Source organism: Chiloscyllium punctatum, chromosome 23 (assembly GCF_047496795.1).
Source record: "Chiloscyllium punctatum isolate Juve2018m chromosome 23, sChiPun1.3, whole genome shotgun sequence".
Lineage (NCBI taxonomy): Eukaryota > Metazoa > Chordata > Chondrichthyes > Orectolobiformes > Hemiscylliidae > Chiloscyllium > Chiloscyllium punctatum.
This window is the reverse complement of record NC_092761.1, coordinates 86,692,551-86,718,665: the sequence shown is the minus strand read 5'-3', so window position 1 is coordinate 86,718,665 and position 26,115 is coordinate 86,692,551. Positions and strand designations below refer to the sequence as shown.

Here is a 26,115-nt window from a genome sequence, read left to right as displayed (position 1 = left end):
TATAGCAATGTTACCTCGCTGTTGACTAGAACTCCTTGAGTTTATGAGTGTGCCTATATCACATGGACTGTAGTGGTTAACAAAGGCAGCTCACCAGTACTTTCTCAAGGCCAATTTGGGATGAGCAACAAATGCTGACCGCACCAGTGATACCCACATCCCATGAAAGGATAAAAAGGACATTTTAATGTCAATGAGACTAACAGGCACAACCATTGACCATGTTAGTTTTGCGGCAAACTCTGAGTTAGCTGTTTTCTGTTTATTGTTAGTCTGCTTTACTTAAGATTTGCTTGAATTGAATTTGATGTATTGCTGACATGTTCTTCCATTTTCTTTCAAGGTTGAGTTAAAGAAAGCATTCCAGGAAGCTGGGTTTGTTATCTGTGATGTTGTTCCATATGGGCCTTGAGTTTCATGAAAGTTTTTTGAACGTATTAATTGTAAAGGAGCTATATCAGTAGGAAAATAGGTTGAAATGAAAAATGTAATAGTAAAGTGATTCACTTAGACTTGAATTGGAAAGAAAAATGAAGAAAACTACTACCACGGTACAATTTGTTTCAACATTATTAGTTTCGAGGATACCTTGTCTTGCAAAGAACAAAAGCTCAGCTACTTGATGCTGATGTGAAATGATGTTCGGATGATTGAGAGATGTTACAAACATGGTAAGACCATTGGATCTCTGACTGAAACTAATGGACAGTTCTCCAAATTCATAAACATCGGTGAATATCCACCAATCTAATGAGTTTAAGACATGCATTATATAATGTCTCAAATTTTAAATATATTACTGAAACATACACAAATGGATACATAAAAGGAAGTGACAAAGAGATCTAATGCATATTAAATAACATTATCAACTGGTTGACAAAATGGTTGACAAATATCATTTGAGCCCAGTGGATAAATGACAGCCATGAATTGTTATTTGTATCCAACTACCATGCTCTCTGAATTGTATCTAGTTCTAGAACAATGGGAAATATTTGTTTCCAAATTAAGCTTCTGACATCCATTTTACTGATTCTGAGTAACTCCTGCTTATAATCCTAAAACAGACAATTATTTCAGAACAAAAGTACATGAATAGGAAAGTTTTGGAAGGATATGGGCCAGGAGCATGCAGGTGAGACTAGTTTAGATTGGGATTATGCTTGGGACTGGTTGGGCCGAAGGGTCTGTTTCTGTGCTGTATGACTCAATGTCCAGGTAGTGTTAAGATGCACCCCTTTTTCCCAAGATAGTATAATGAGTTACACAGAGTTGAAGGAAGATTAAGATATAAGAACTAGAAACAACAGCAGGCCATTCGACCCTTCAAGGTAAAAACAATGACTGCAGATGCTGAAAACCAAATACTGGATTAGTGGTGCTGGAAGAGCACAGCAGATGATTTCGCTGCTCGTTGGATGCCATTCAACCCTTCAACCTACTCCACCATTCAATTGGATCATGGCTGATTTGAAATTCCACACATCCTCTTTCGTGTACCCTTTCCCAATAATCCTTGACTCCCCTGCTGATCAAGAATCTATCTCAGCCTTAAGTATACAAAGACTCTGCCCCCACAGTTGTCTGTGGCAAAGAGTTCCAAAAACTCTCACCCCTCTGAAAAGAAATTCTTCCTTATCTCAGTCTTAAATCGGCTCCCCTTTATTGTGAGACGATGTTCTCTGGTCCTCGACTCTCCCGTGAGGGGACATATCCTCTCAGCATTTACCCTGTCAAGCCCCTTAAGAATCTGCTTTGTTACAATGAGATCACCTCTCAATCTTCTAAACTCCAGTGAGTGGAGTCCTAACCTGTTTAGCCTTTGCTCATAAGACAGTCCCTCCATACCAGGGATCATTGTGGTGAACCTACTCTGAACTGTCTCCAAGGAAATGATATCTTACCTTAAGGAGACCGAAACTGCCCACAGTGCTCCAGATGTGGTCTCACCAGCACCTTGTAGATTATTGCAATAAGACGTCTCTAGTCTTAAACTCCAACACCCTTGAATTAAGTGTCAACATTTCATTAGCCTGATTACCTGCTGCTCCTGGATGCTAGCTTTCTGTGTTTCGTGCATCATTGTCCCCAGGGCCTTTTGTGTTACAGCTTTCTCAATTTAAATAATATTCTGGTTTTTTTTAGATTAGATCCCCTACAGTATGGGAACAGGCCCTTCAGTCCAACAATTTCACATCGATCCTCCAAACAGTAACCCACCCAGACCTAATCCTGTTATTTACCCCTGACTATGGGCAATTTAGCATGACCAATTCACCTAACCTGCACATCTTTGGATTGTGAGAGGAAACCAGAGCACCCAGAGGAAACCCACACCAACACAGGGAGAATATGCAAACTCCACACAGACAGTCACCCAAGACAGAAATTGAACCTGGGTCTCTGGTGCTGTGAGGCAGCAGTGCTAACCACTAAGCCACCCCTTTTTTTTGTCCTTCCTTCCAAATTGAACAACTTACATTTTCCCGCATTATACTCCATTTGTCTACTTTTTGCCCACTTACCTAATCTATCAATATCTCTCTGATTTTGAGGTCATTGGGGTGGAGGAGGTAAAAGTTGGATTTAAATTACATATAAAGAAAGTGAAATAAACGTTAGGGAAGACTGGTGGAATTTAGGAGGAGAGATCAAAGAGACAGACAGAAAAAGTAAAAGAAAAGCACTAATAAATTTCAGAAGAAATAAAATTTCACATTTGTAAAATGATATTTTCAAGCCAGAGTAATGAATTTGGAGCAATTATCACAATTATGTAATTAAAAATTATTTTTGTTAACCCTGATTACACCAGCCTTGACTTTTTCTGGCATCCTTAGTCAGGAGGTAGCATGGAAGTACTCCAACCTCATGCCGTTGGGTTACCTTAGTGTCACTCCCATTAACAATTGCCATAGTTCATCTTCTGGTAGGTTGACATTTCTGAAAGCAGCTTCTGGATGTCTGTGTTCTGGATTTGCAAATGTGTAAACACAAGAAATTGTTATCTCATTTACTGTACAGTAAAGGTGAATCCTGACTGTCCCACAGCTAGTATAAATGTAAATCCAGGCTAATACCATTTAGAAATCAGTGGCAAAGATTGTAAACTGCTTCAAGTCATCTGTATGACTAATAGTGAAAGTAAATTTGATCTATTAGCTCAGTTGGCTGGACAGCTAGCTTGTATTGTAGAATAATGACAAGAGTATGAAGTTCAATTCCCACACTGGCTGAAGTAACTATAAAGGACTCACCTTCTGCCCTTGTCTGAGGCATGGCCCTTAGGTTAAACCTCCATCAGTCATCTCTCTCTGATAAGAGAGTGGTCTTATGGTCTGAGAAGGCTTTGACATCTTCTGCCTTTAAATTTGATGGGCTGTTCCATTCATTCTTTGAGACTAATAATTGCTGCAATACTTTTAGTGCATCAAAAAATAAATCGGTGTTGATTAACTTGTGAATTCAGCTGCAAGCTTATTGTAACCTTTCATGGCAAGAAATGTTCATTAGTTGCCTCCTATGGAACAAGCCTGGACTATTACCATTAATTCAAGTGGCGGCAGGGGATGGGGGTGAACAATCCAATTTCTAAATTCAGATTGCAGTCAGGATATCAAATATATGTTATCCAGGATAGTAGATTTTTGGAAGTTTCTCCTATCATTTCATTATGTATGTGGCAACCCGGACTTTCTGATTTATCACAGAGATTGTTGCTGCTACAGAGATCACAAACACAGTTACAGAGTCTTGAAGCAACTGGCTTGGCTGGTTGAAATACTAACCTGATTTTCACGTTTTACTACATCAAGCTACACTGCCCACACAACCAGGCCTGGCCGTTTATCTGATGGGTTCAAGTAGCAAAATCATCACTCTCTCTTTGTCATGGAATAAACAATTACCCGAATGTCAAAATCTGTCCCCAATGAGTTGAGTTTTTACACGTATAAATAAGCTCTTATAATGAATCAATATACTGTGATGTTAGATGCATATTGATCATACACTGCCTTAACAATGTAATATATAGAAAATTGCACATCTTTAGTTTATGGTACCTGATGTCTTATCAATCATTTTATTGATACAATTATGTTGAGATTGATGATAGATGTATGTGTTTTTCTATGATGGATTTAAGTATATTTTTTAATTGAATGAATTAATAACATTGAAACATTTTCTACATCAAAAAGCTGTCTTGTCTCTTATCTCAGATTTTAATAACCATAACCTCTATTCACCAAAGAGAGGGACGTGAGGGTTGTTAAGGTTAGGGGAACAGGCATGTGAATATATTTGGGCAGGTCAGTATAATGAAGGAGGAAGTGTTGGGTGTCTAGAAATAAATTAAGGTAGACATATCCCTCGAGCCAGGCAGGATCTGTCCCAGGATACTCTGGGAGGCAAGGAAGGAAATAGCTGGGGCTTTAACAAATAGTTTTGCATCCTTTTTGGCCTCAGGTGAGGTTCCAGAGGATAGGAGAATGGCCAATGTTGATTCTGTTTAAGAAGGGATTCAGAGATAATCCAGTTAATGACATGTAAATGATGTGGATGCCGTTGGAGAAAATACTGAGAGACAGGATTTGTTCACATTTAGAAGTGAATGGACTTTGTTAGTGATAGGCAGCATGAGTTTGTGCGGGAAGGTCATGCCCCAACAATTTGATTGAGAAGGTGACCAGAATGATTGATGAGGGAAGGGCTATGGATGTTGTTTACATGGGTTTTAGTAAGGCATTTGATGACGTACCTCTTGGCAGGCTGGTACAGAAGGTAGAGTCTCATGAGATCCAGGATGAACTGGCTAGATGGATACAAAACTGGCTTGGTTATAGACAGAGAGTAGCAGTGGCAGATTGCTTTTTGGAATGGAGCTCAGTAATTGGTGGTGTTCCACAGGGATCAGAGCTGAGACCTTCGTTGTTTATAATATACATAAGTAATCTGGGTGAAAATGCAGATGGTCTTCTGAGTAGGTTTGTGGATGACACTAAAATTGGCAGAGTTGCAGGCAGTGAGGAGGTTTGTCAAAGGATATAGCAGGATATCGATAGATTGGTGATTTGGGCAGGGAAATGGCAAATGGAGTTTAATCCAGACAAATGCAATGTGATGCATTTTGGAAGATCAAATTCAGGTGCAAATTATACAATAAACAGCAGACCTCTTAGGAGCACAGTCATACAGAGGGATCTAGGCAGAACAAGTGTACAGATCCCTGCAACTGGCAACACAGGTGCTGAGGTGGTCAAGAAAGCTTATAGCACACTTGTCTTCTTTGGCCAGGGCATCGAATACAAAAGTTGACAAATTGTGTCACAGCTGTACAAAACTTTAGTTAGGCCACGTTTGGAATATTGCGTGCAGTTCTGGTTGCCACACTACCAGAAGAACGTGGATGCTTTGGAGAGGATGCAAAGGAGGTTTGCCAGGATGTTGCCTGGTCTGGAGCGTTTTAGTTATGAGTAAAGGTTGGATGAACTCTGATTGTTTTCACTGGAAAGACAGATGCTGAAGGGTGACCTGATAGAGGTCTACAAAATTATGAGAGGCATAGATAGGGTGGATAGTCAGAGTTTTCTTCCAAGGATGAAAAAGATCCGCTCCAAGAGGGCATGGGATCAAGATGAGAGGGGGAATGTTCATGGAGAAGTCCAAAGGAAGTTTTTCACACAGTGTCTGGAACACACTGTCAGTGAAGGTGGTGGAAGTACACCCATGAGCACCATTAAGGTGTATCATGATGGACACATGAATGGGAGACCAACAATGGGATAGAAACCTCGCATGGGCTATAAGTAGTGGGTTTAAATAAGGATTAGGAATTGGAACAAGCTTGTTGAGCTGAAGGGAGTTGTGTGTGGTGTATATAAAGAACAAGGGAAGGGATACGGTGAATGAGTGTGTCAATTCTGGTGGCATAAAAATAAACATTCAATAGGGTGGGGCCAAAGGTGGGCGGAGTCAGTAACTGGGCGGGGTCACAACGGGGGTGTGGTCAATAGTGAAGTGTTTATTGAGTGGGTGGGGCTGTAGTGGAGTGCAGTCAATGAATGGGCGGGGTTTATGTCGGGGCAGTGGGAACGTGGCCAATAGAAGGGATGGGGCTTGGGGCGTGGTTTATAGAAGCGGCGGGGCTAAGTGACACGATCGATGGAAGTGGGCGTGATGAATAAAGGGAGGGGGCTCCTGGGCGCGGTCAGTGGAAGGGGCGGGGCTTCTGGGCGCGGTCAGTGGAAGGGGCGGTGCGTGGTGAATTGAAGGGGCGGGGCTTCTGGGCGCGGTCAGTAGAAGGGGCGGGGCTCCTGGGCGCGGTCAGTGGAAGGGGCGGTGCGTGGTGAATTGAAGGGGCGGGGCTTTACGGCGGGGCAATGGGAGGGGCGGGGCTTCTCGGGCGCACGCGGGTCCACTTTTGGCGCCAGTTGAGAAACGGTTTTCCGAGCGGCTTCAGCGTGTGGGAGTCTGCAATGTGACTGATCTTCCTGGTTTATGTTCACAACGTGGGGGAAAAAAAAACCCAAATTATTGAGGCAAATGTCTGTAGAAGTTTGCAGTCTTTCGGATGGTGGGTACAAGACTTTGCTCATTTGACAAGCGATGATGGGAGTAGAAAACTAAATGGGCTTCTGGCTTTTCAGTGCCTCAAATTTAAAAACAAAATCCTTGAAGCCATCATCTCTTACTGAATTAGAGAGCTGTGCGAAGGGAAAATCACTGCAGACCATAACAGCCCTGGGAATGGAACAGGATATGTTGATTTTGCAGAGGTCTGGCATGGCCATGATGGGTAGAATGGCCTCCTGTGTTGTAATCGCTCAGTGATTCAGTCTTTTCCAACCATCAACCCCTGTGGACACTGAAATAAAAGCAGTAAATATTCAACAGGTTTGGCAGCGACTGGAGAGAGAAACTGAGCTCGTGTTTCAGGTTAAGGTCTTATCATTGCATTCTGAACCAACAATTCCTCAAAGTCTTGTCTTTTGCACATCACTACAGGGACATTGGTTCGGCCACTGTTGGAATACTGCGTGCAATTCTGGTCTCCTTCCCATCGGAAAGATGTTGTGAAAGAAGCTTGAAAGGGTTCAGAAAAAAATTTACAAGGATGTTGCCAGGGTTGGAGGATCTGAGCTACAGGGAGAGGCTGGGGCTGTTTTCCCTGGAGCGTCGGAGACTGAGGGGTGACCTTATAGAGGTTTATAAAATCCTGAGGGGCATGGATATGATAAATAGGCAAAGTCTTTTCCCTGGGGTCGGGGAGTCCAGAACTAGAGGGCATGGGTTTAGGGTGAGAGGGGAAAGATATAAAAGAGACCTAAGGGGCAACTTTTTCACGCAGAGGGTGGTATGTGTATGGAATGAGCTGCCAGAGGAAGTGGTGGAGTTTAGTACAATTACAGTATTTAAGAGGCATTTGGATGGGTATATGTATAAGAAGGAGGGATCTGGGCCAGGTGCTGGCAGGTGGGACTAGATTGAGTTGGGATCTATGTTTGGCATGGACAGGTTGGGCCAAAGGGTCTATTTCCGTGCTGTACATCTCTATGACTCTTCCGAGGTTGCCAATGATGCAGTATTGATCTGGAGTCTCCAGGAGTTGAGAACAAATCTCTGGGACATTGCTGTGCGGAAACTATGGGGAAGAAAATATAATAGGGACATCAAGCAAAATTCAGTTGTACATTTTCTTTGAACTCTAAATGTAAATGGTAGCCATGATGTAGAGGTGCCAGTATTGGACTGGGATGGACAAAGTTCAAAATCAAAATGTAGGGAAAAGGGGCTGGTTTGGCTGATGGTCAAATGGCATCTTATTGGATAATGAGTTTTGATTTTCAGTCGTTGTAGAAGACTACTTTGTCACAAGAAGGGTATCTTTTTAATCAAGCTGCTCAGATGTGTGATGAAATCTCTGGAACTGGTAGGATTTAATCCTGGGCCTTCTAGCTCAGGCAGGGACACTACCACTGCACCACAAAGTCCTATTGGTATTTTTTATTTGTTCATGGAATCTGGACATCGCCGTGTAGGTATCATTGTATTGCCCATCACAAGGCTGCGATGTACTGCTTGAACTGTTGCAGTTCCTGGGATGCGGGGCCATTTACAGGTCTATTAGGAAGAGATGGCTGGAATGTGAGGTCAAGCTAGATGCTGAAAACACACTTTGATCACATTTGTCAACATCAGTCGTTTGCTATAGTATTGATGGCTCTGCTTTTACTGTTGTTAGTTCCACATACTTCATTTTTCCTCCCCATCTCTCTCCTGTATCTTCTTCCTCAAAACTCATTAGTTTGGTCTGCTCCTAATACAACTTCCATGGCCCACAGTCCATTTATACAATTATCAGCTGTTATCAATTCTCTCTACTGGTGATGAAAAGTATTGGCCAAGCCTAACATCTATTCCACGACCGTCATAAAGGTTTTATTTTCATGTCAGCTCAAGTTATGCAAGCCTTCATGCTGCATTCTGACTCACAGGAGCAATGAGAAAGTTCTATATGTGTTAAAGAGTTAAATAAAAAATTAATGTTGATCAAATTATAATCCTAGACTGAATTTCACAATTTCTGATGAATCTCAGTATTTTGCCAAATAGGCTCACAGGCACAAACAGTTTTGGATGAAAGCACTTTTAGCTGGCAACATTACTTAAATTTCTACCTTGAAGATGTCCTATAAATTCTTTCTTTATTTAACTATTCCCAAACATCTAGTTCTACTTGCTCAGACATTTGTGTGGAATATGTAACTGTTATGAATAAAAATAACATGCAGATAACAAAGTTCGGAGTATATATCTTTGGTTTTTCTTGTAATACTAAATCAATTGGTCAGGATTTCCAGAGGCAGATTTTTAGATTCAAAGAAACATTGGGTAGTATTATTATTGGGATTGTATATTCATTTGCCGATCTGCTGTGGTTTTCTTCAGACGTTTTGTCACCTCCCTAGAGTGACATAGTCAATCTGTTTTTGATACGGTATTGGTGGTCTGTCCCACCTCCTATTTATTATCATTATTATGTAGTTAAATCTTTGAATACCCTATAGAAATTTAGTTAAAAATCACACAACACCAGGTTATAGTCTAACAGGTTTAATTGGAAGCACATTAGCTTTCGGAGCACTGCTCCTTCATCAGGTGATTGTGGAGGACACAATTCTAAGGCACAGAATTTATAGCAAAAATTTACAGTGTGATATAACTGAAATTATACGTTGAAAAATACCTTGATTGTCTGGTACATTGGGGAAACTGAGCAAAGGCTACGACAACGGACGAATGGGCACTGCACAACAATCAACAGACAGGAGTGTTCCCTCCCAGTTGGGGAATACTTCAGTGGTCCAGGACATTTGACCTCAGACCTTCGGGTGACCATCCTCCAAGGCAGACTTCGGGACAGGCAGCAGCGAAAAGTGGTCGAGCAGAGGCTGATTGCTAAGTTCGTACCTGTCGGGAGGGCCTCAACCGCGACCTTGGGTTCCTGTCACATTGCAGGTGACTACCATTGCACTGTACACACACAGACACTCCTACACACACACATAGGCACTCCTGTACACACACATACACATGGACATACAAATGCACAGACATGCAAACGGGCACTCACACACACCCTTACAGACACACACTCCCACACTCACAGGCATCTTCTCAGAGACTTTGACCACTCTACACTCATGCACACACATATACACTCTCTCTCACAGACACTCACAACTCCCAACCCCAGACATGCACACACACTCACACATGCACCCCCTCACAGACTTAGGACACTCTACACTTACTACACACACATATACACTCTTTCTCACACTCACAATCCCAACCCAGACAGACACACACACAGACAGACACAAAGACCCACATGCACACATATATTTTGTGGGGTGAATTTGTACTTGCAGAGTTACATTGTACTTTGCTCAAAATTGCATGAATTCATGTAAAACTCTGTAATCTCACGTTTTAGATTATAATCAATCTAAACATCATGGCATAGACAGAGTACAAAGGAGGCTAACACCTTTCAACATATTGTCTAGCTAACATCAATTGTTACAGCTAACCTGAGAATGCAACTTTTAAAAAAAAGGTTTTGTGATTTACACATGAAAGAAGTGAAGCTATCATGGTTTGCGAACAGATGAAAGACTCAACAGACAATCAAGGTATATTTCAATGTATAATTTCAGTTACATCACACTGTAAATTTTTGCTATAAATTCTGTGCCTTAGAATTGTGTTCTCCACAATCACCTGATGAAGGAGCGGCGCTCCGAAAGCTAGTGTGCTTCTAATTAAACCTGTTGAACTATAACCTGGTGTTGTGTGATTTTTAACTTTGTGCACCCCAGTCCAACACCGGCATCTCCAAATTATATGAATTTAGGAATGATCAATTTGTAGTAGCTCGCAAGGATCATTCAGCTACTTCCTGATTGTAAAGAATGTGCCTTAGCTGCTTCTGCTTCATTTGCCAAACAATTTCTGAATAAGACATTTGTAGTTTATTCTCCTAAAAGAAAAAGAAAATGATGACAGTGAAACCCATTCACAAAGTGTGTAGATACCAATTTGAAAGTATAGAGGTTTTATCATTTTACAAGCTGCCCAGAATCACTGCCTCAAACATGGAGCCCATGTAACATCAATGCTCCATATTACAACAAGTATATGCACAACTTACTGTGTAATTGAACATTTCACAATGAATTTGTTCTTTTTCATCCCTAATATGTGCTGGATATGTTAATTCATACTGCATGAAATTTAACAGTAGGCTGAAGAAAAATCACCATTTTATCCATTGTTAAATAGTATTTACTGTATAATTTGTATCACAGTATGGAGAAAGGTGAGCTGTAAGCATGTAAAAATGCTGATATCATATAATGCTTTTCGTATTGGAATGGTAATTCATATGACTTTCTCTTCATATGCTTAGAGTCAGATGTCAGCTATTCCAGTGAAAATTATTGAAACTAAAGGGATAAAGCGTAGAAAAGAAATGGAGGTATGCAACATCATGCAACTTTTATTGAAAGGAATAGATTTTTTTGCTTCAAATATCTGGGTATGAAGTATTTGGTGGAGAGGATTACAAACCCTCTTGCTGTTCTGTTAATTTAAATGAAGACCACAGTGGACAGACTCTACTATAAGCATGTAATTCTGGCCGAGTGTCTCTCTCTCTGCTTTTGCCAACTTTATATTTGTGCAGTAAAGGTAAATTTGTATTCCAGTGATCTTTGCCTGAGTTAAAAATAAATACTCTTAACTATACATTTTCAGTAGTTTTGAGCATGCGTTGTTCTACAGGATATTGATGTTGCTAGCTAGGCTACTATTTGTTGTTTATCCCTAATTTTCTTTGAAGTGGTGATAGTGAACTGCCTTCTTGAACTATTGTTATCCTGGGGTCAGGGTAAGGAGGGAGTTCCATTGGAACAACAGTGAAGGAGCAGCAATTTAGATCAAAACAGGATGTTGTGCAGCTTGGGGCACATCTTGCAGGAGATAATGTTCATGCATCTGTTGCCCTTGTCCTTCCAGATAATAGAGATTGCAAGTTTGGAAGGTGCTGTCAGGGGAGCATTCATACATTGTTGCTGTGCATCAGTGGTCCAAGGTGTGAATACTTCATTTCCTGACTCTTTAAAGTCTGCCCACCAGCTACAAGGCACAAGTCAGGAATGTGATGGAATACTCCTCACTTGTTTGGATGAGTGCATCTCCAACAACACTCAAGACATTTGACACCATCCAGAACAAAGCAGCCTGCTTAATTGGCACAACATCCACAAACATTCACTCCCTCTACCACCAACACTCTGTAGCAGCAGTGAGCACAATCTACAAGATGCAGTGGTGAATTTCACCAAGGTTCCATTGACAGCACTTTCTAAACCCATGACCACTACCACCTAGAAGGAAAAGGGCTACAAATACATAGGGATACCACCACCTGCAAGTTCTTCCCCAAGGCTCTCATCATTCTGATTTGCAGATAAGATGCCATTTCAATGTTGCTGGATCAAAATCCTGGAATTCCTCCTTAATGGTATTATGAGTGTACCTACCGAAAATAGACTGCAGTAATTCTAGAAGGCACCTCACCATCACCTTCTCAAGGACAGCTATGGCTGGGTGATAAATGATGTTATTGGTGCAACGATTAACTTCATAATAGGTATGCACTTCTTGATACAAGCAGTAAATCTAAAAGACTACTGGAGAGAATCATGTATAATGCCATTTTAACATTTTTGATATTGATATTGTAATCTGTTCATTATTAGTTATTTTCACATTGTTGTTCTGTTGATATATTTGTATTCTGAGTTTAGATTTTGCTATCAGTAGACTAATAGTGATAGTAAATATAGGGTAAGACGTTTACATGATAAGATAATATGGGCAGGTACTTTAATTTAATGTCTCATCATGACATAATGTGAATCTGTGGCCAATACGTCTCAATTCTTGCTGTTTATCAATCAAGAGTATCTACCTCAGGCAAATGATCCTCTAGCGCCCAAATCTCTGAAGACGTCCCAATCTAATCCAGACTAATTGTGGTGTCAGCTTTAAAATTATATTAACGTTATAAAAGGGATATGAGTTACATGGATAAAGATTAAATGAGGGATAAGAAACAACAGTTTTAATGCATTTTTTTGGCTGGAGCATTTGTCATGGGATTTCTCAGGTTTTGGTGTTGGGATCCTTGTTTTATTTTATATATATATTGATAATATAGATTAGATTACTTACAGTGTGGAAACAGGCCCTTCGGCCCAACAAGTCCACACCGCCCCGCCGAAGCGCAACCCACCCATACCCCTTACCTAACACTACGGGCAATTTAGCATGGCCAATTCACCTGACCTGCACATCTTTGGACTGTGGGAGGAAACCGGAGCACCCGGAGGAAACCCACGCAGACACGGGGAGAATGTGCAAACTCCACACAGTCAGTCGCCTGAGGTGGGAAATGAACCCGGGTCTCTGGCGCTGTGAGGCAGCAGTGCTAACCACTGTGCCACCGTGCCGCCCCACATCCACAAACATTCACTCCCTCTACCACCAACAGATCTTGGTGTGCTAGGAACAATTTTAAATTTTGAAGACGACAGACAACTTTGGAGAATTGTAAACTATGAGGAGAATGGAACTTTAAAAGATTATTGACAAGACAGAATGGAAAGGTAGATGAGGTTCAGTGCAGAAAAGTTTGAGATAATACTGTTTGATGAATAGGTCGTTAAAAGTAGCATGACTGGTTGTTAACTAAGCATACAGTATTCGATGTTTCATTAATAGGGGCATAGAATATTAGAGCAGGGAGGGTATTATGAGATAAAAACAGAAAATACTAGAGAAACTCAGCAAGTCTGACAGCATCTGTGAAGAGAGAAGCAGTCATTATTTTGAGTCCAATGATTCTTCTTCTGAACTATATTTCAGATATGCAGCATCTGCATTATTTTGCTATTATTTGAGGTTATAATGAACTTTTATAAGACACTGGTTAGACATCATCTGGAGTATTGTGTTTTGTTTCAAGTGGCATGTTATCATACTTTACACTAAGCAGAAAAGATTTATGAAAATGGTTGCAAGGATGAAGCTTTGAGGAAAGATTCAAGAAGTTGGGAATGTTCTGCTTCCAGAGGAAAAGCATAAGAGAGATTTGACAGAAGTTTCCAAAATTATGAGGAGCCCGAGCAGAGTGATTGGGGAGAAATTGTTCCCACTCGTAAAAGGATTGAGAACCAAGGGCACAGATTTCCTGTGGCAAAAGAAGCAAATGGAAGCTGAGAAGAGATATGTAGTTAGGGTCTAGAATGCACTGCCTGGAATTCTGATGGAGACAGGTCAGTCGGGGCATTCAAAAGAGTAAAGGATGATTGTTTCTATTCAAATAATGTGCAGCATTATGGGGAAAAGGACAAGAAATTGGCAAGCCCATGCAAACATGATGGACTGAGCAATAGCACCATTGCACAATAATAGTTCTGTGATTCTGTGAAAATTGTCCTGTTATGGTATCTGATTGCGCCAGGATTATTCAAACAATCAGCTGGTCCTCTCTGTTCAAACTGGAGCTGCCCATTTGTTATAGGCACTTTATACATGTGAACTGTTTCTTACTACCAATGATTGAGAATGAACATTGTTCATTCATCAGTACTAAGAACTAAACTTTTGAACATGGGGAATTGCTGTGTAAAGGATCATTAGAGAAAAGACTGACAAATTGGGTAGATCCAATTAGGTAACTTGTTTTAATGATCTTGCAAAGGAAAATTGGTTATTGGAAATTACAGCCTGTGTTTAAACTGAAGGTCAGGAGTCATTCAGGCAACTCAAGTGGAGTTCTGTTGGCTCTTACCCAGGAAAACAAGGTCCTATTATGTTCCATCTGTTAACTGGCTTAGCTAATATTTTCAGTTTGCCTATCTGGGATACTGTGCATGTTATTGATATTGACCACTGAAGGTGGAAGTAACGTGGATTCAGTTGATATCAACAGAGTGATTCAAACTAGGGCCAGGTGTGTTGAAGTACAGATTTGAGACGGTTCAGGGAATCTCTTGTGGACTCAGACCTGTAAGCCTCTCTCATGGTTTGTCCCAGAGATTGTACTCTTTGGTAGTCTGGAATAAAAAAAAACTCTTACAGACAGTTTAGTTTAATCATTCCCTCATTTACTAATAGCATCACTGTTACAACATAACACTGATACCTATAGGCCAGGCTAACTAGATTCTATTAATCCAGGAGAGTAGAGCATCACCTCTTTAAGAGCCTTGGCAAGCCATACTGTCGTACTATCAAAAACAGACTATTTTTATACACAGGTTTACAAATGCGTCACTGTTTAACCACAAAAGTTAATGAAAGCACTGCATGTTCTGAACTAAACAAGCAATAGTGAAGGACAATAATTCAAGAGAGAAATTAATTGATACCGAGTTTCATTCCGAGGTCAGAATTAAACATTGTTTATTAATTTCACGAAGGAACAGCTGTGAATGTTATCACTCGGTGTCTTCTTTATACAGATTTGCTGATGTTAAGGCAAATGTTCTCAACCATCTTACCCTCCCTGCCTGTCCACTGCCCAGTGTGCAGCAAATGTGCTCCATAATTCAAAATTATGTTTTAGTCTAAATGTTTAAGGACAAGTTTTAAGGCTATAAACTTTCTCAATGATTATGAGATCCTTGCTTGGAGTTAACTTGGGCCAATCAAGGAACCCTGGCTGACAGGTTAAAAACGTGAGATTCAGAAGGTTTTCTCTGAGCTTGCTGGACCGAGCCCATGTATTGAGCATGGATAAATAAAGGGTGACTTGGTGACAGGATACGGCCCCTGTGCAGTTATTTCAGTTTATTAATTTAGAGAGAGATTCTTGAGGGTTAGAATTCTAAAGCAAGGAAAGCTTCCCCCATCTAACCTTTACCAACCTGTCATTACATGTACAGAAAGAATTCCTGTTCGAAAGATTGAAATAGTTTCACCCTATGGTCCTATGCCCTTGATTATACCTCACTCTCTCACTGGATCAATGCTACAGCTACTGCTGTTATTGTCTTACATTATTGGATTTGTTTATTTGTCCTTGAAGGCATGTAGGTAGGTTATCATACTTTTTTGATCAGATATTTTGTGTGAACAAGTAGAAAGATCAGAAACCAGCCTAAATTCAACCTTATTGGACTATTTACTGGTGATCCGACTGTTTGCTGCACAGTTTGAATCATCGTACTTTCATACTCATACTCCCTATCTAACCAAAAACATTAATTAAATGTCGATGTGTTCCAATTCACTGAATTTTCTTTCAAGATCAGTAGGCCAATCCTGCTAATGTTGTTGTACACACTGATGAAATTGATCTAATGGCCGTACTGCCTAATCAACTGCTGAAAGAAGAAAAAGTACATTTGTTTAGCAAAATAAAAAAAGTGCTGTTATCTTTGCACTGTTGATCCAGAGTGAAAAGGCAAAAGTTTTTGATATACGATGCAGAATTCAAGGGTATAATTCTAATCTGTCTCTACATCTTGCATATCATAGAATGAATATTGTGAAACTCCCATGCAAACCAAAAGACATGTGGCTTCGACTTCTACTTCAGATGGAGGAGGGTGCTCTTCTAATTCAGGATCAGTAGAAAAGATATTGCAAGGTAATTCAGCATCGGTGTAATATTTACTGAACATTTCTTTTTTAAAATAAATCAGAATGACACTATCTCTTTTGTCGGAAGTGGATTAACTCCTAACTTTTTTAAAAAACATTCTTCTTAAAATTTAAACTGATTAAATATTCAGCTCAATTTTTTTATTAACTCTTCATAACTTACCACAAATACTTTTTTCATGTTTCACAAGTGTTGTGCAACATGCTTGCACATTAATAAAAAGCAACTCCAAAATAAATTGGTATTTACAAACTTAGATGTGTCATGTTTGATTGAAAGGTGCAGGCTTCTGATCTAGGACAGCAGGATATAAAATGATTTCACAGATTATATACTAATTTTTGATTTTATTTTAGCTTTTCCTTGAGCTCAGGATCATTGACTGTTTCCAAAAGCAGACCGTGTCATGTCTTTAAATCAGTGATTCATTGTAGCTGCTCAGTACAGTCCTCACCACTTGTACCATCCACACTAACTGGGATTGTCTAGGGCAAATACTTCTATTTACCATTACCATGAGATTTGATTATATTTTTTCAGCTTATGATATTTTAAGTGCAACATTTTGAGCAGTTTACTAATGCTTACTACCAGTTTAAAATGTTTGTCAGTTTCAAGCAAATTAGGATCTAGATGACTTCTCCCACCTAAAATTACAAGGGATGCAGATGCATGGGAACACTGTCACCAGCATCTCTCCAAGACACATCATCCTGATTCGGAAACATATTGTCATTCCTTCGCTGTCACAGAGTCAAAATCCTGGAACTCCCTTTCTAACATCACTGTGGGTCTACCTATACCACATGGATTGCGGCAGTTCAAGAAGACAGCCCAATACCAGTACCAAAGGTATCTAGGAATAGATAGTAAGTGCTGACTTTACCAGGGACATCACACCCTATGAATTAATATTTTAAAAATTAGTGTTGTCTTAGTAATGAGATTCCAGGTGCAGCTGCTGATAATTGTAAAAGGCAGTTGCTAAGTAGAATTTTTTTTTATTTTGATCATTTTACTTAAACGCTTTGCCATCTCATGTAAAATCACATTTACTTCAGCCTGCTCATTTTCCTAAGTAAGGTATTTTCCTGATCAATCTATTCAGATTTGATATCAAACACTTCTAGAGAAGGTGAGACTTGAACCTCTGCCTTTTGGCCCAGATGTAAGGATCTATCACTGCGCCACAAGAGCCTGCTACAAATGGTGAAAACTGTCCGGATAAATTCCAATCCGGTGTCCTTCAAAGGGCCCTATCATTGAACTCCAAATTTCTGGATATGTTATGTAGCATCATGTGAACATAATTTATCGACTGCTACTATAAAAATCCTATGACTAGGCTTGTATCCCTGAAGTTTTTAGACTGACAAATTAGCTGAAAGAAGACTTTGATATCTTTGTGATTTTGCTTTTTACTAGGATAGTTTTCACCTTTTGCAAACTGACAGATATTAATCTACAGTATGTAATTGTTAAGTTATTAGGTTGCTTGGCACAAAGTTGCAAGGAATTGGGCCGGTCCCCTCGAACTTTATTCAAATCTTCACCTTTGACAGCATAATAATTAAAGCCACTGACTGGCATTTTACATCCCTGCCAAGGACAGAGAGTTAAAAATCACACAACACCAGGTTATAGTCCAACAGGTTTAATTGGAAGCACACTAGCTTTCAGAGCGCTGCTCCATCATCAGGTGGTTGTGTGATTTTTAACTTTGTACACCCCAGTCCAACACCGGCATCTCCAAATCAAGGACAGAGAGGGCACTGCACCTATTACCTACTACTAGTTAGGTGTTAGGTGATCTGTCTGCTCTTGGGCTAATCAAGGCGCTTCTAGAGCCCTAACAGCCTCTTCTTTCCACTATTGGCAGGAGTTGTCTTCACAGCATTACAAGGCTTTATGTTGAGATGATGTCCTTTTTATAGGATGTGTCCAACTGTGGACCACCCCAATGGAAATAGCTACTTAGGGTACCCATTTAACTGCCTGACAACCATTAAATCCAGCCAACGCTTTTAGTCAGCAGAAGAGGCTAACTCCCACATTCCATCTGGTGGGTGAGGCCTTCGGCTGATGTTGAACAGCAATCAGTATTATGCTGTGACTTTTAAGAAAACATTCTGCAAATAATTAATTGCTGACAAAAATACATAATTGGAAAATTTGTTGCAACTTAGTTTTTAAAATAATAAATAGTGGATTATCAGGAAGTTCTATTAAAACATTGATAAACAGAGTTTTAGTTATGACAGTAAATGTTAGTGAGATTTGTGAAGATTTGTAGCTCAGGTTGAGGTTCTGGATGTAGGTGTGCTCACTGAGTTGGAAGGTTCATTTTCAGACGTTTCATCACCATACTAGGTAACATCTTCAGTGAGCCTCTGGATGATGATGTTCCAGTTGGAATGCCATGCTTCTAGGAATTCTCGTACATGAATATCAACTAGCCACAAAAAGACATGACCCACTCTCACTAGTATCCTTACATATGGATGAGGAAGGACACCACTTCGACTGGGGCACCACATCCATCCTAGGACAAGCCAAACAGAAATACACACAAGAATTCGTAGAAGCATGGCATTCCAACTGGAATACTATCAACAAACATTGTCTTGGATCCCATTTACTACCCCTGAGAAAAAAACAGGAAATGACATCACCAACCCAAAGAGACTCAAACACATAAATACACCAGTGATTCATCCAGAGGCTCACTGAAGATGTTACCTAGTATGGTGACGAAACGTCTGTAAACGAACCTTGCAGCTCAGGGAACAAACCTACATCCAGAACAGTAAATGTATTTTAGAGCAGAATGAAAGTCCTAAAGATGGCTCTAGAGCTCTTGGTGTAGTACAATGAAGCATGATTATCTATAATATCTGACTGATGCAGCAGTGGTTTAATTTCACACTCAATACACTGAGCAGAGGTCTATCAGCTTATTTGTTTGTGTGTTTACTCACATCTGATTTACTAAAATGTGTTTGTTTATTTGTGTATATATCTTGATCATAATTATCCTGGTTCTAGTTAATCTTCCTTAGGATCAATCAAAGAAACATTTAGAATTGTCTTCCAAGAACTAGTACCTTAACTATTCATAGAAATTAGGAGAAAGTGAGGACTGCTGATGCTGGAAACTATTCATAGAAATTAGCATGTTCATCAAAAAATGCTTAACTTACTGGAGCATGCATCACGGATAAATTGGTCAAAGGCCAGTTTACACAAATAATTAGCTTACTTAATTCTTCTATAATAAATTATATTTATTGTTATTCCATACTTATCTTTTCTTGAGTTATTTCTGTGATTGAATAAATTCACAAATACTGCACCAGTGATTTTTAATTTCATGAATACATTAGTCTAGTCAATCACTCTGACTTTGTGAATATGACACAATTGTATTTAGAACATTTTATTGTCAACTCCAGCTCTTGTGTTTTTCAACAGATGTCAATGAAGTAGTTAATGTTCTGCTGTCTACATATACCGAAACTTTAAGGTAACTATTTTCAATAAATTTAAACTGGACATTATATGAATTATTCAGACTCTAACTAAATCTTTCTTGCTACTTATTTAAGTCAAAGAACAGCAGTGAATGCCAAGCATGTCCAACAGCTTAACACAATACTTGAGGAAGCCAGGGCCATGGAAAGATATCTGAAACAGAAGAAAGAAGGTCTTAGACATAAACTTACCATGATTGCTAATGCTCTTCATACAGAATGATTTTATTTGGCTTGATGTAACATTTTGATGATATTTGAAATAAGATAAATGCTGTAGTTTCAAGTACATTTAGAAATGACTGAAGCAATGTTTACGTCCTGTTTGAATATTATCCTCTTGAATGTTTTTTCACCCATCATCTCAAATTTATATAAACCTTAAAGAGATACATTTGCCAAGTAACATAGGGTTATAGTGTTTTTCTAAAGTTTGTTAACTGGAAATAATAGGCAATAGTGTGAAAACATAATTGGTTTCAGAAAGGAGTACATGATAGTTCACAAGTGAGAATGTGAAGTTTAAGTGATAGTTTTACTTATGAGGGAAGAAGTCAATATTTCACTAGCCTTCGGTGTTTCACTCCTTTTAGAAGATGCATGTATCATTAATTTCATTTTAAATAAAATGCATAAATGTTTTACCTACATTTATTAAATTTGTGTAGTATTACTTGGAAGCACAACATGAGATTTGATACTTGCTGAGTGAATTTTCATTATGCAGTGGGGATGTTAATTATGCTGGAACTCCCCTGTATCTACTACAGTCTTATTTGTAACAGGTTTTTGTGATTTTTCACTAGCATCTCAAATGACTTTTTATGATCTGTTTATCATTTGCACCCTACTTGAAATATGTCAAAACATTTAGTGCAGTCATCTGGTGGTCTTCTGGAAGGACTGGAGGTTTTTTTACATAGATAAGACCAATTTGGTAATCTTAGAACAATGCCAAAGTGCTTTTCACTTCAAAGGTTTTAGATCAACACTTCAAAGTAGTGCTGCGGTTATTTTGCTATGACAAAGGTGTTGTATTTCAAACAAGACTTTAAGAGTCTTCAGATAGATGCAGTATTAAATTAAATTAGATTTATTATCACATGTACTGGAGGACAGGAATGCAGCAAAAAGTGCAAAAGAATACCACTATCAGGCGCCTTCTTAAATTTCTAAATAAAAATCAAGAAATCAAAGCAAAACTAAATAAAAAGCAAGAAATTAAAGCATAAGACTTGGAATTGTACAGTTCTGTCATAGGCCACAGCTCCCATTCACATATTTGGCTTCTGCGATCTCTCTCCTGACACTGGAAATTGCCCCTGGAACATCACCACCTCCACTTCTGCTGCTGCTGCCTGGACCTGTGCGAGGTCCTGAGTCAAAGCTCAACGTCATCACTACCACCACTGCCCCCAGACTATTTTGCACAGGAGTGGTGAGTTCTCCCTGTGTCCTGACTATCAGCAACCAACATTACTAAACTACAATATGTTGTCATTATTATGTTTCTGTTTAGGGAGCTTGGTGTGGACAAATTAGCTGCAGCATTACCTTCATAGATCAGTGGCAATACCGCAAAAGTATTTAATTGTCTATAAAGTGTTTTGGGATATCCAGAAGTTGTGAAAAATGCTAAATAAACAAAAGTGTTTTGCTTAATAATGAGAATTACCCTCTACCAATGTTCCTCTTGTTTCAATGGTTGCTGAGGTCTGTTTTCATTCATGTTGCATACCATTTTAAAAGCAACCAAGGATGTAAGAAACTTATCACGATAAAAAAAGCCTTGTTTTAATAGCTTAATATTTCAGCATAGTATTTAGAGTTCACTTGCATACATTGTGTATACGCATAATGGTATCACATGTGCATTGAATATCTTTTGTTCCTTTGTTATTTGCTAATCAAAATTAAATTATCCGGATTTCTAATGAGTCACATATGACGAGTGGTTAAGCTATTGAATTACACTTATCCATAACTAATGCGCTCTGCATGGCAACGATTAGCACCTACTAAAGTGATCTTCCAAGACATTCAATTGTACAAACTCAAGAAAAAAGTTCAAGCAGCAAGCTAGAGCAGCCTGTCATGAGTAATGCGTCCTGAGAACAAAAACGTTTTCCTTTTCATACTTTCTCCAATAGCTATGGTCTATGTAGATGGATTATTGATCTGTATAGCATAGTTACTGATAAATGGCTGATTAGCTATTTGAAAAATGTTAAATAATCAAAATTACAAATGCATTGAAATTAACTTCTGTTTTTTCATTTAGAAGAAAATTCACTTTTTATACCTACTAATGACTAAGCATTGAAAGCAAATATGCTTTTCTTCCAGAAAAACGGTGGTATGAATTTTCTTATCGGAGTGAGTATTTACGGATTTGCTGCCAATCAAGCAAACTGCTTTGACATTGGTGGCATCAAGCTTCTTGAGTATTGTTGGAGCTGCAGTCAATCAGGAAAGTGAAGAGCATTCGATCAGACTTCAGATTTATGCCTTGCAAATGGTAGACAGGCTTTGGGGTTTTAGCAAGTGAATTGCTTCTACAGGATTTCTACCCTTTGACTCTTTCTTATAGTCATCATGTTTATATGGCTGATCCATTTCACTTCCTCAGATATTGATAGTGGGGGAATTCAGTCATAGTAATGCCATTGAATGTCAATGGTAATTAGATTCTGTCTTGTTGAAGATGGTCACAGATCGGAAATTATGTAATATAAATGTTACTTGCTATTTCTCAGCCCAAGCCTAGATATTGTCCAGGTCTTGTTGCATTTGGTCATTGAGGACATTGCTTCACTGAGGACTTGTGAATGGAGCTGAACTTTCAAGCTTATTATCGGTTGGAGGTCATTGATGAAGCAGCTGAAGATGGTTGAGTTGAGCACACAACTGTGAGGGACTCTTGTAAATATATCTTGAAGCTGAGAAGACTGATCTCCAACTACAACAATGTTCCTTCCAACCTGCGTAGAGTTTTCTCTTAACTCCCAATTTTTCAAAGGGACACTGGTGTCATAATTGGTAAAATCTAGACTGATATAACTTGCAGTCACTTTCAATTCATCACTTCTACTCCAATCAAAGCCTTCTGGCATAAGTTTTTGGCAAGCTAAAGGACCATTGATGTCTTATTGGAAGATGGTCACCAGCATCCAGCCATGGTGGCATGCCAAGATCAAACATGCTTTGGGTACAGTCAACGCCATTTCTAATGCCAGCAAAGTGCACCAAACTGTCAAGATTTGTCTTAGACGTGGTTTGTCACACCTACACAAGTTGTCTGGTAATTCATTATATCCACAAGCATCTGGCAATAAAGGACATTGGGTAGGCATGTGTAGAAAATCTGGTTTCAAGGCCAAACTAAACCCTGGAACAAGACCCAGGTGACCAACAAGATGATATATCATAGCCAAGCTGGCTGCACAGAATGTAATCCAAACATACACAAACCCTCTGACAAAGTGAACAGCCAGCAGACTGAGAAACAACCTTTAGAATGACCAAACCTTTCATAGAGGCGAAAGTGAGAACTGCAGATGCTGGAGACCAGAGTTGAAAAGTGTGGTGCTGGAAAAGCGCAGCAGGTCAGTCAGCATCTGAGGAGCAGACGCTTCGGGCATAAGGGCAGATGAGGCAGCATTCCTGTTGAAGGGCTTCTGCCCGAAACATTGATTTTCTTGCTCCTCAGATCCTGCCTGACATGCTGTACATTTCCAACATCTTGACTCTCTCCAGCATTTGCAGTCCTCACTTTTGCCAATCCTTTCATAGAGTATATCTCACACATTGTCGATCTGAAGCTATATGATCATCAACACCATGTGACCTCTAAATGTAGCTAAATGCATCTGAAAGCCAGAATTGATGCAGGAATAAGGCCAACATTTTAACCTCTAAGTACCTTAAAATAAATGCATTCCCATAAGTGGCAATCTACAGTACAACCTGATGTTTCAAATCGTATAATAGATCATCAATTCTGTGTAGTAGTACAATCGCACTGCAATGCCAATGTGCAAGTTCAGCTGTCCTCACTGTATCATAACATGTAACCTAATGGTATAAAGTTCTGAGTCTCTACCTTCCTGAGCTCTGTCTGCTTGGAGCATGACATTCTGAGGAAACATGGTACAGCACGTGAGCTGCTTGGTTTGAACCCAAACACACAAGTGCCTGTAATTGGGTGTACATATCAGGAACTGTTATTAAAGTTTGTTGAATTCTTCAGTATTATGTGATCCATGTCTTATATTCATGTTATGGAAGCTAACATAAGTATCATAGCATAGTAGATGCAGATCATCAGCACATCTCATCATAACACTATATTGATATTTACCTAATATACTTGTTCAGAAATGTTATTACATACTTCAGGAGCAGGTGGGACTGAACCCAGACCTCCTGATCCAGAGGTAGGGCCATTACCACTTAGGTATTTTTAATCAACCTGTCCATGGATGTGATATATTTGCAGAGTAGGTTTGAACCCATGCTTCTTCACTGAGAGGTAGGGACACGACTATTGCACCACAAGGGCTCTCACATTGATCCTATTTATAATTTCATCAATTTATCCTTTCACCCCTGAACTAGGTTGCAAGCCAGTTAAAATGCTTTCATATTATCATATGTTTGGAACATTGAAATGTACCACACAGGAACGGATCCTCAAGCCCATCATGTTGTGCTGAGCATTACGCCAAGTTAAACTAATCCCTTCTGCGGGCTCTTGGACAACATCTCTCCGTTCCTTACATAATTCATGTGCTTATTTAAAAGCCCCTTAAACGTATCTGCTTCCAACATCACCCTGGCAGCATGTTCCATACACCAATCATTCTCCGCGTAAAAAGAAACTTGCCCCTCATCTACTTTGAACTTTCCCTCTCTCACTTTAAATGCATCCCCCCATAATAAGGTGACATGGTGGCTCAGTGGTTAGCACTACTACCTCACAGCACTAGGGACCCAGGTTCAATTCCACCCTATGGTAATTGCCTGTGTTGAGTTTGCACTTTTGCCCAGTGTCTGCATGGACTTCCTCGAGATGCTCTAGTTTCCTTTCACAATCCAAAGATGTGCAGGTTAGGTGGGTCTGGGTGGGATGCTCTAATTGTCAGCATGGACTTCATGGTCCAAATGGCCTGCTTCTATACTGCCGAGATTCTATGATTCACAAGCTATCCATTCTAGGGGGTTCTCTCTCCAGGCAATAATTAAATTTATGACGGCATGGTGGCTCAGTGGTTAGCACTGCTGTCTCACAGCACTATGGACCTGGGTTCGATTCTAGCCTCAGGTGACTCTGTGTGGAGTTTGCACATTCTCCACATGTGTGCATGGGTTTCCTACCACCGTCCAAAGATGTGCAGGTCAGGTGAATTGTCCATAGTGTTAGGTGCATTAGTCAGAGGGAAATTGGTCTGGGTGGATTGCTGTTTGGAGGGTCGATGTGGACTTGTTGGGTCAAGGGGCCTGTTTCCACACTGTAGGGAATCTAATCTAATCTAGACATTTCAACTCTGGGAGAAAGATTCTGTCAACCCGCTCTATGCTTCTCATTCATTTTGCAGATGTCTATCAAGTCTCCCCTTAGCTTCCATCGCTCCAGAGAAAACAGCTTTAGTTTTTCTAGACTCTGGTTATAACTCATATCCTCTAATCAAGATAGCATTCTGGTAAACTGCCTCCCTGGTGCCAGGGTCAGGGATGTCTTAGATTGAGATTCTTAAGGGGAAGGGTGAACAGCCAGAAGTTATGTTACACATTGGTCCCAATGACATAGTTAGGAAATGGGATGAGGATCTGAAAAGTGAATATAGGAAGATTGGTTGGAAGCTAAAAGGCAGGACAAGTAGAGTAGTAATCTCAGGATTGTTACTGGTGTCACATGCTCGTGAGGCTAGGAACAGAGAGTGAGTGTATCTGATCACTCTTTTGGGAAGGTAGGACTTGTATAAGGAGGATGGGTTGCATCTGAGCTGGAGGGGCACAATATCCTGAGCAGGAGATTTGCTAGAGATTTTCGGGAGGGTGTAAACCCATGTGGCCAGGGGATGGTAGCAGGAGCTACAGATCTGAGGATGGAGTAGCTGGTGAACAGGTAAATAATGAATGCAGAGAGTCGGTGAGGAAGGATAGTTCATTGAACAAAGTTGCAGTCCACGTGAAAGGTTGAAGTGTGTATTTTACCACAAGAAATGTCAGGAATAAGGGTGATGAACTTAGAGCATGATCTGTACATGGAGCCACGATGTTGTGGTCATTACAGACACTTGAATATCACAGGAGTAGGAATGGTTGTTGGATGTT

General features: G+C 39.8%; 2 protein-coding genes across 3 annotated transcripts in view; both read left to right on the top strand.

Annotated features, from left to right (window-relative positions):
* Positions 1-4,144, top strand: part of gkup (glucuronokinase with putative uridyl pyrophosphorylase) — a 54,547-nt gene extending 50,403 nt beyond the window's left edge. For both annotated transcript variants that reach the window (XM_072593376.1, XM_072593377.1), the window contains exon 23: positions 344-4,144. In XM_072593376.1, coding sequence (XP_072449477.1) covers positions 344-412 — 69 coding nt within the window. In that variant the 3' untranslated portion in view covers positions 413-4,144. The remainder of the gene's footprint in view (positions 1-343) is intronic.
* A 2,286-nt stretch (positions 4,145-6,430) lies between these two features.
* Positions 6,431-26,115, top strand: part of LOC140494208 (carotenoid-cleaving dioxygenase, mitochondrial-like) — a 77,197-nt gene continuing 57,512 nt past the window's right edge. Inside the window, exons 1-3 of the mRNA XM_072593374.1 lie at positions 6,431-6,580; positions 10,982-11,050; positions 16,123-16,234. Coding sequence (XP_072449475.1) covers positions 6,578-6,580; positions 10,982-11,050; positions 16,123-16,234 — 184 coding nt within the window. The 5' untranslated portion in view covers positions 6,431-6,577. The remainder of the gene's footprint in view (positions 6,581-10,981; positions 11,051-16,122; positions 16,235-26,115) is intronic.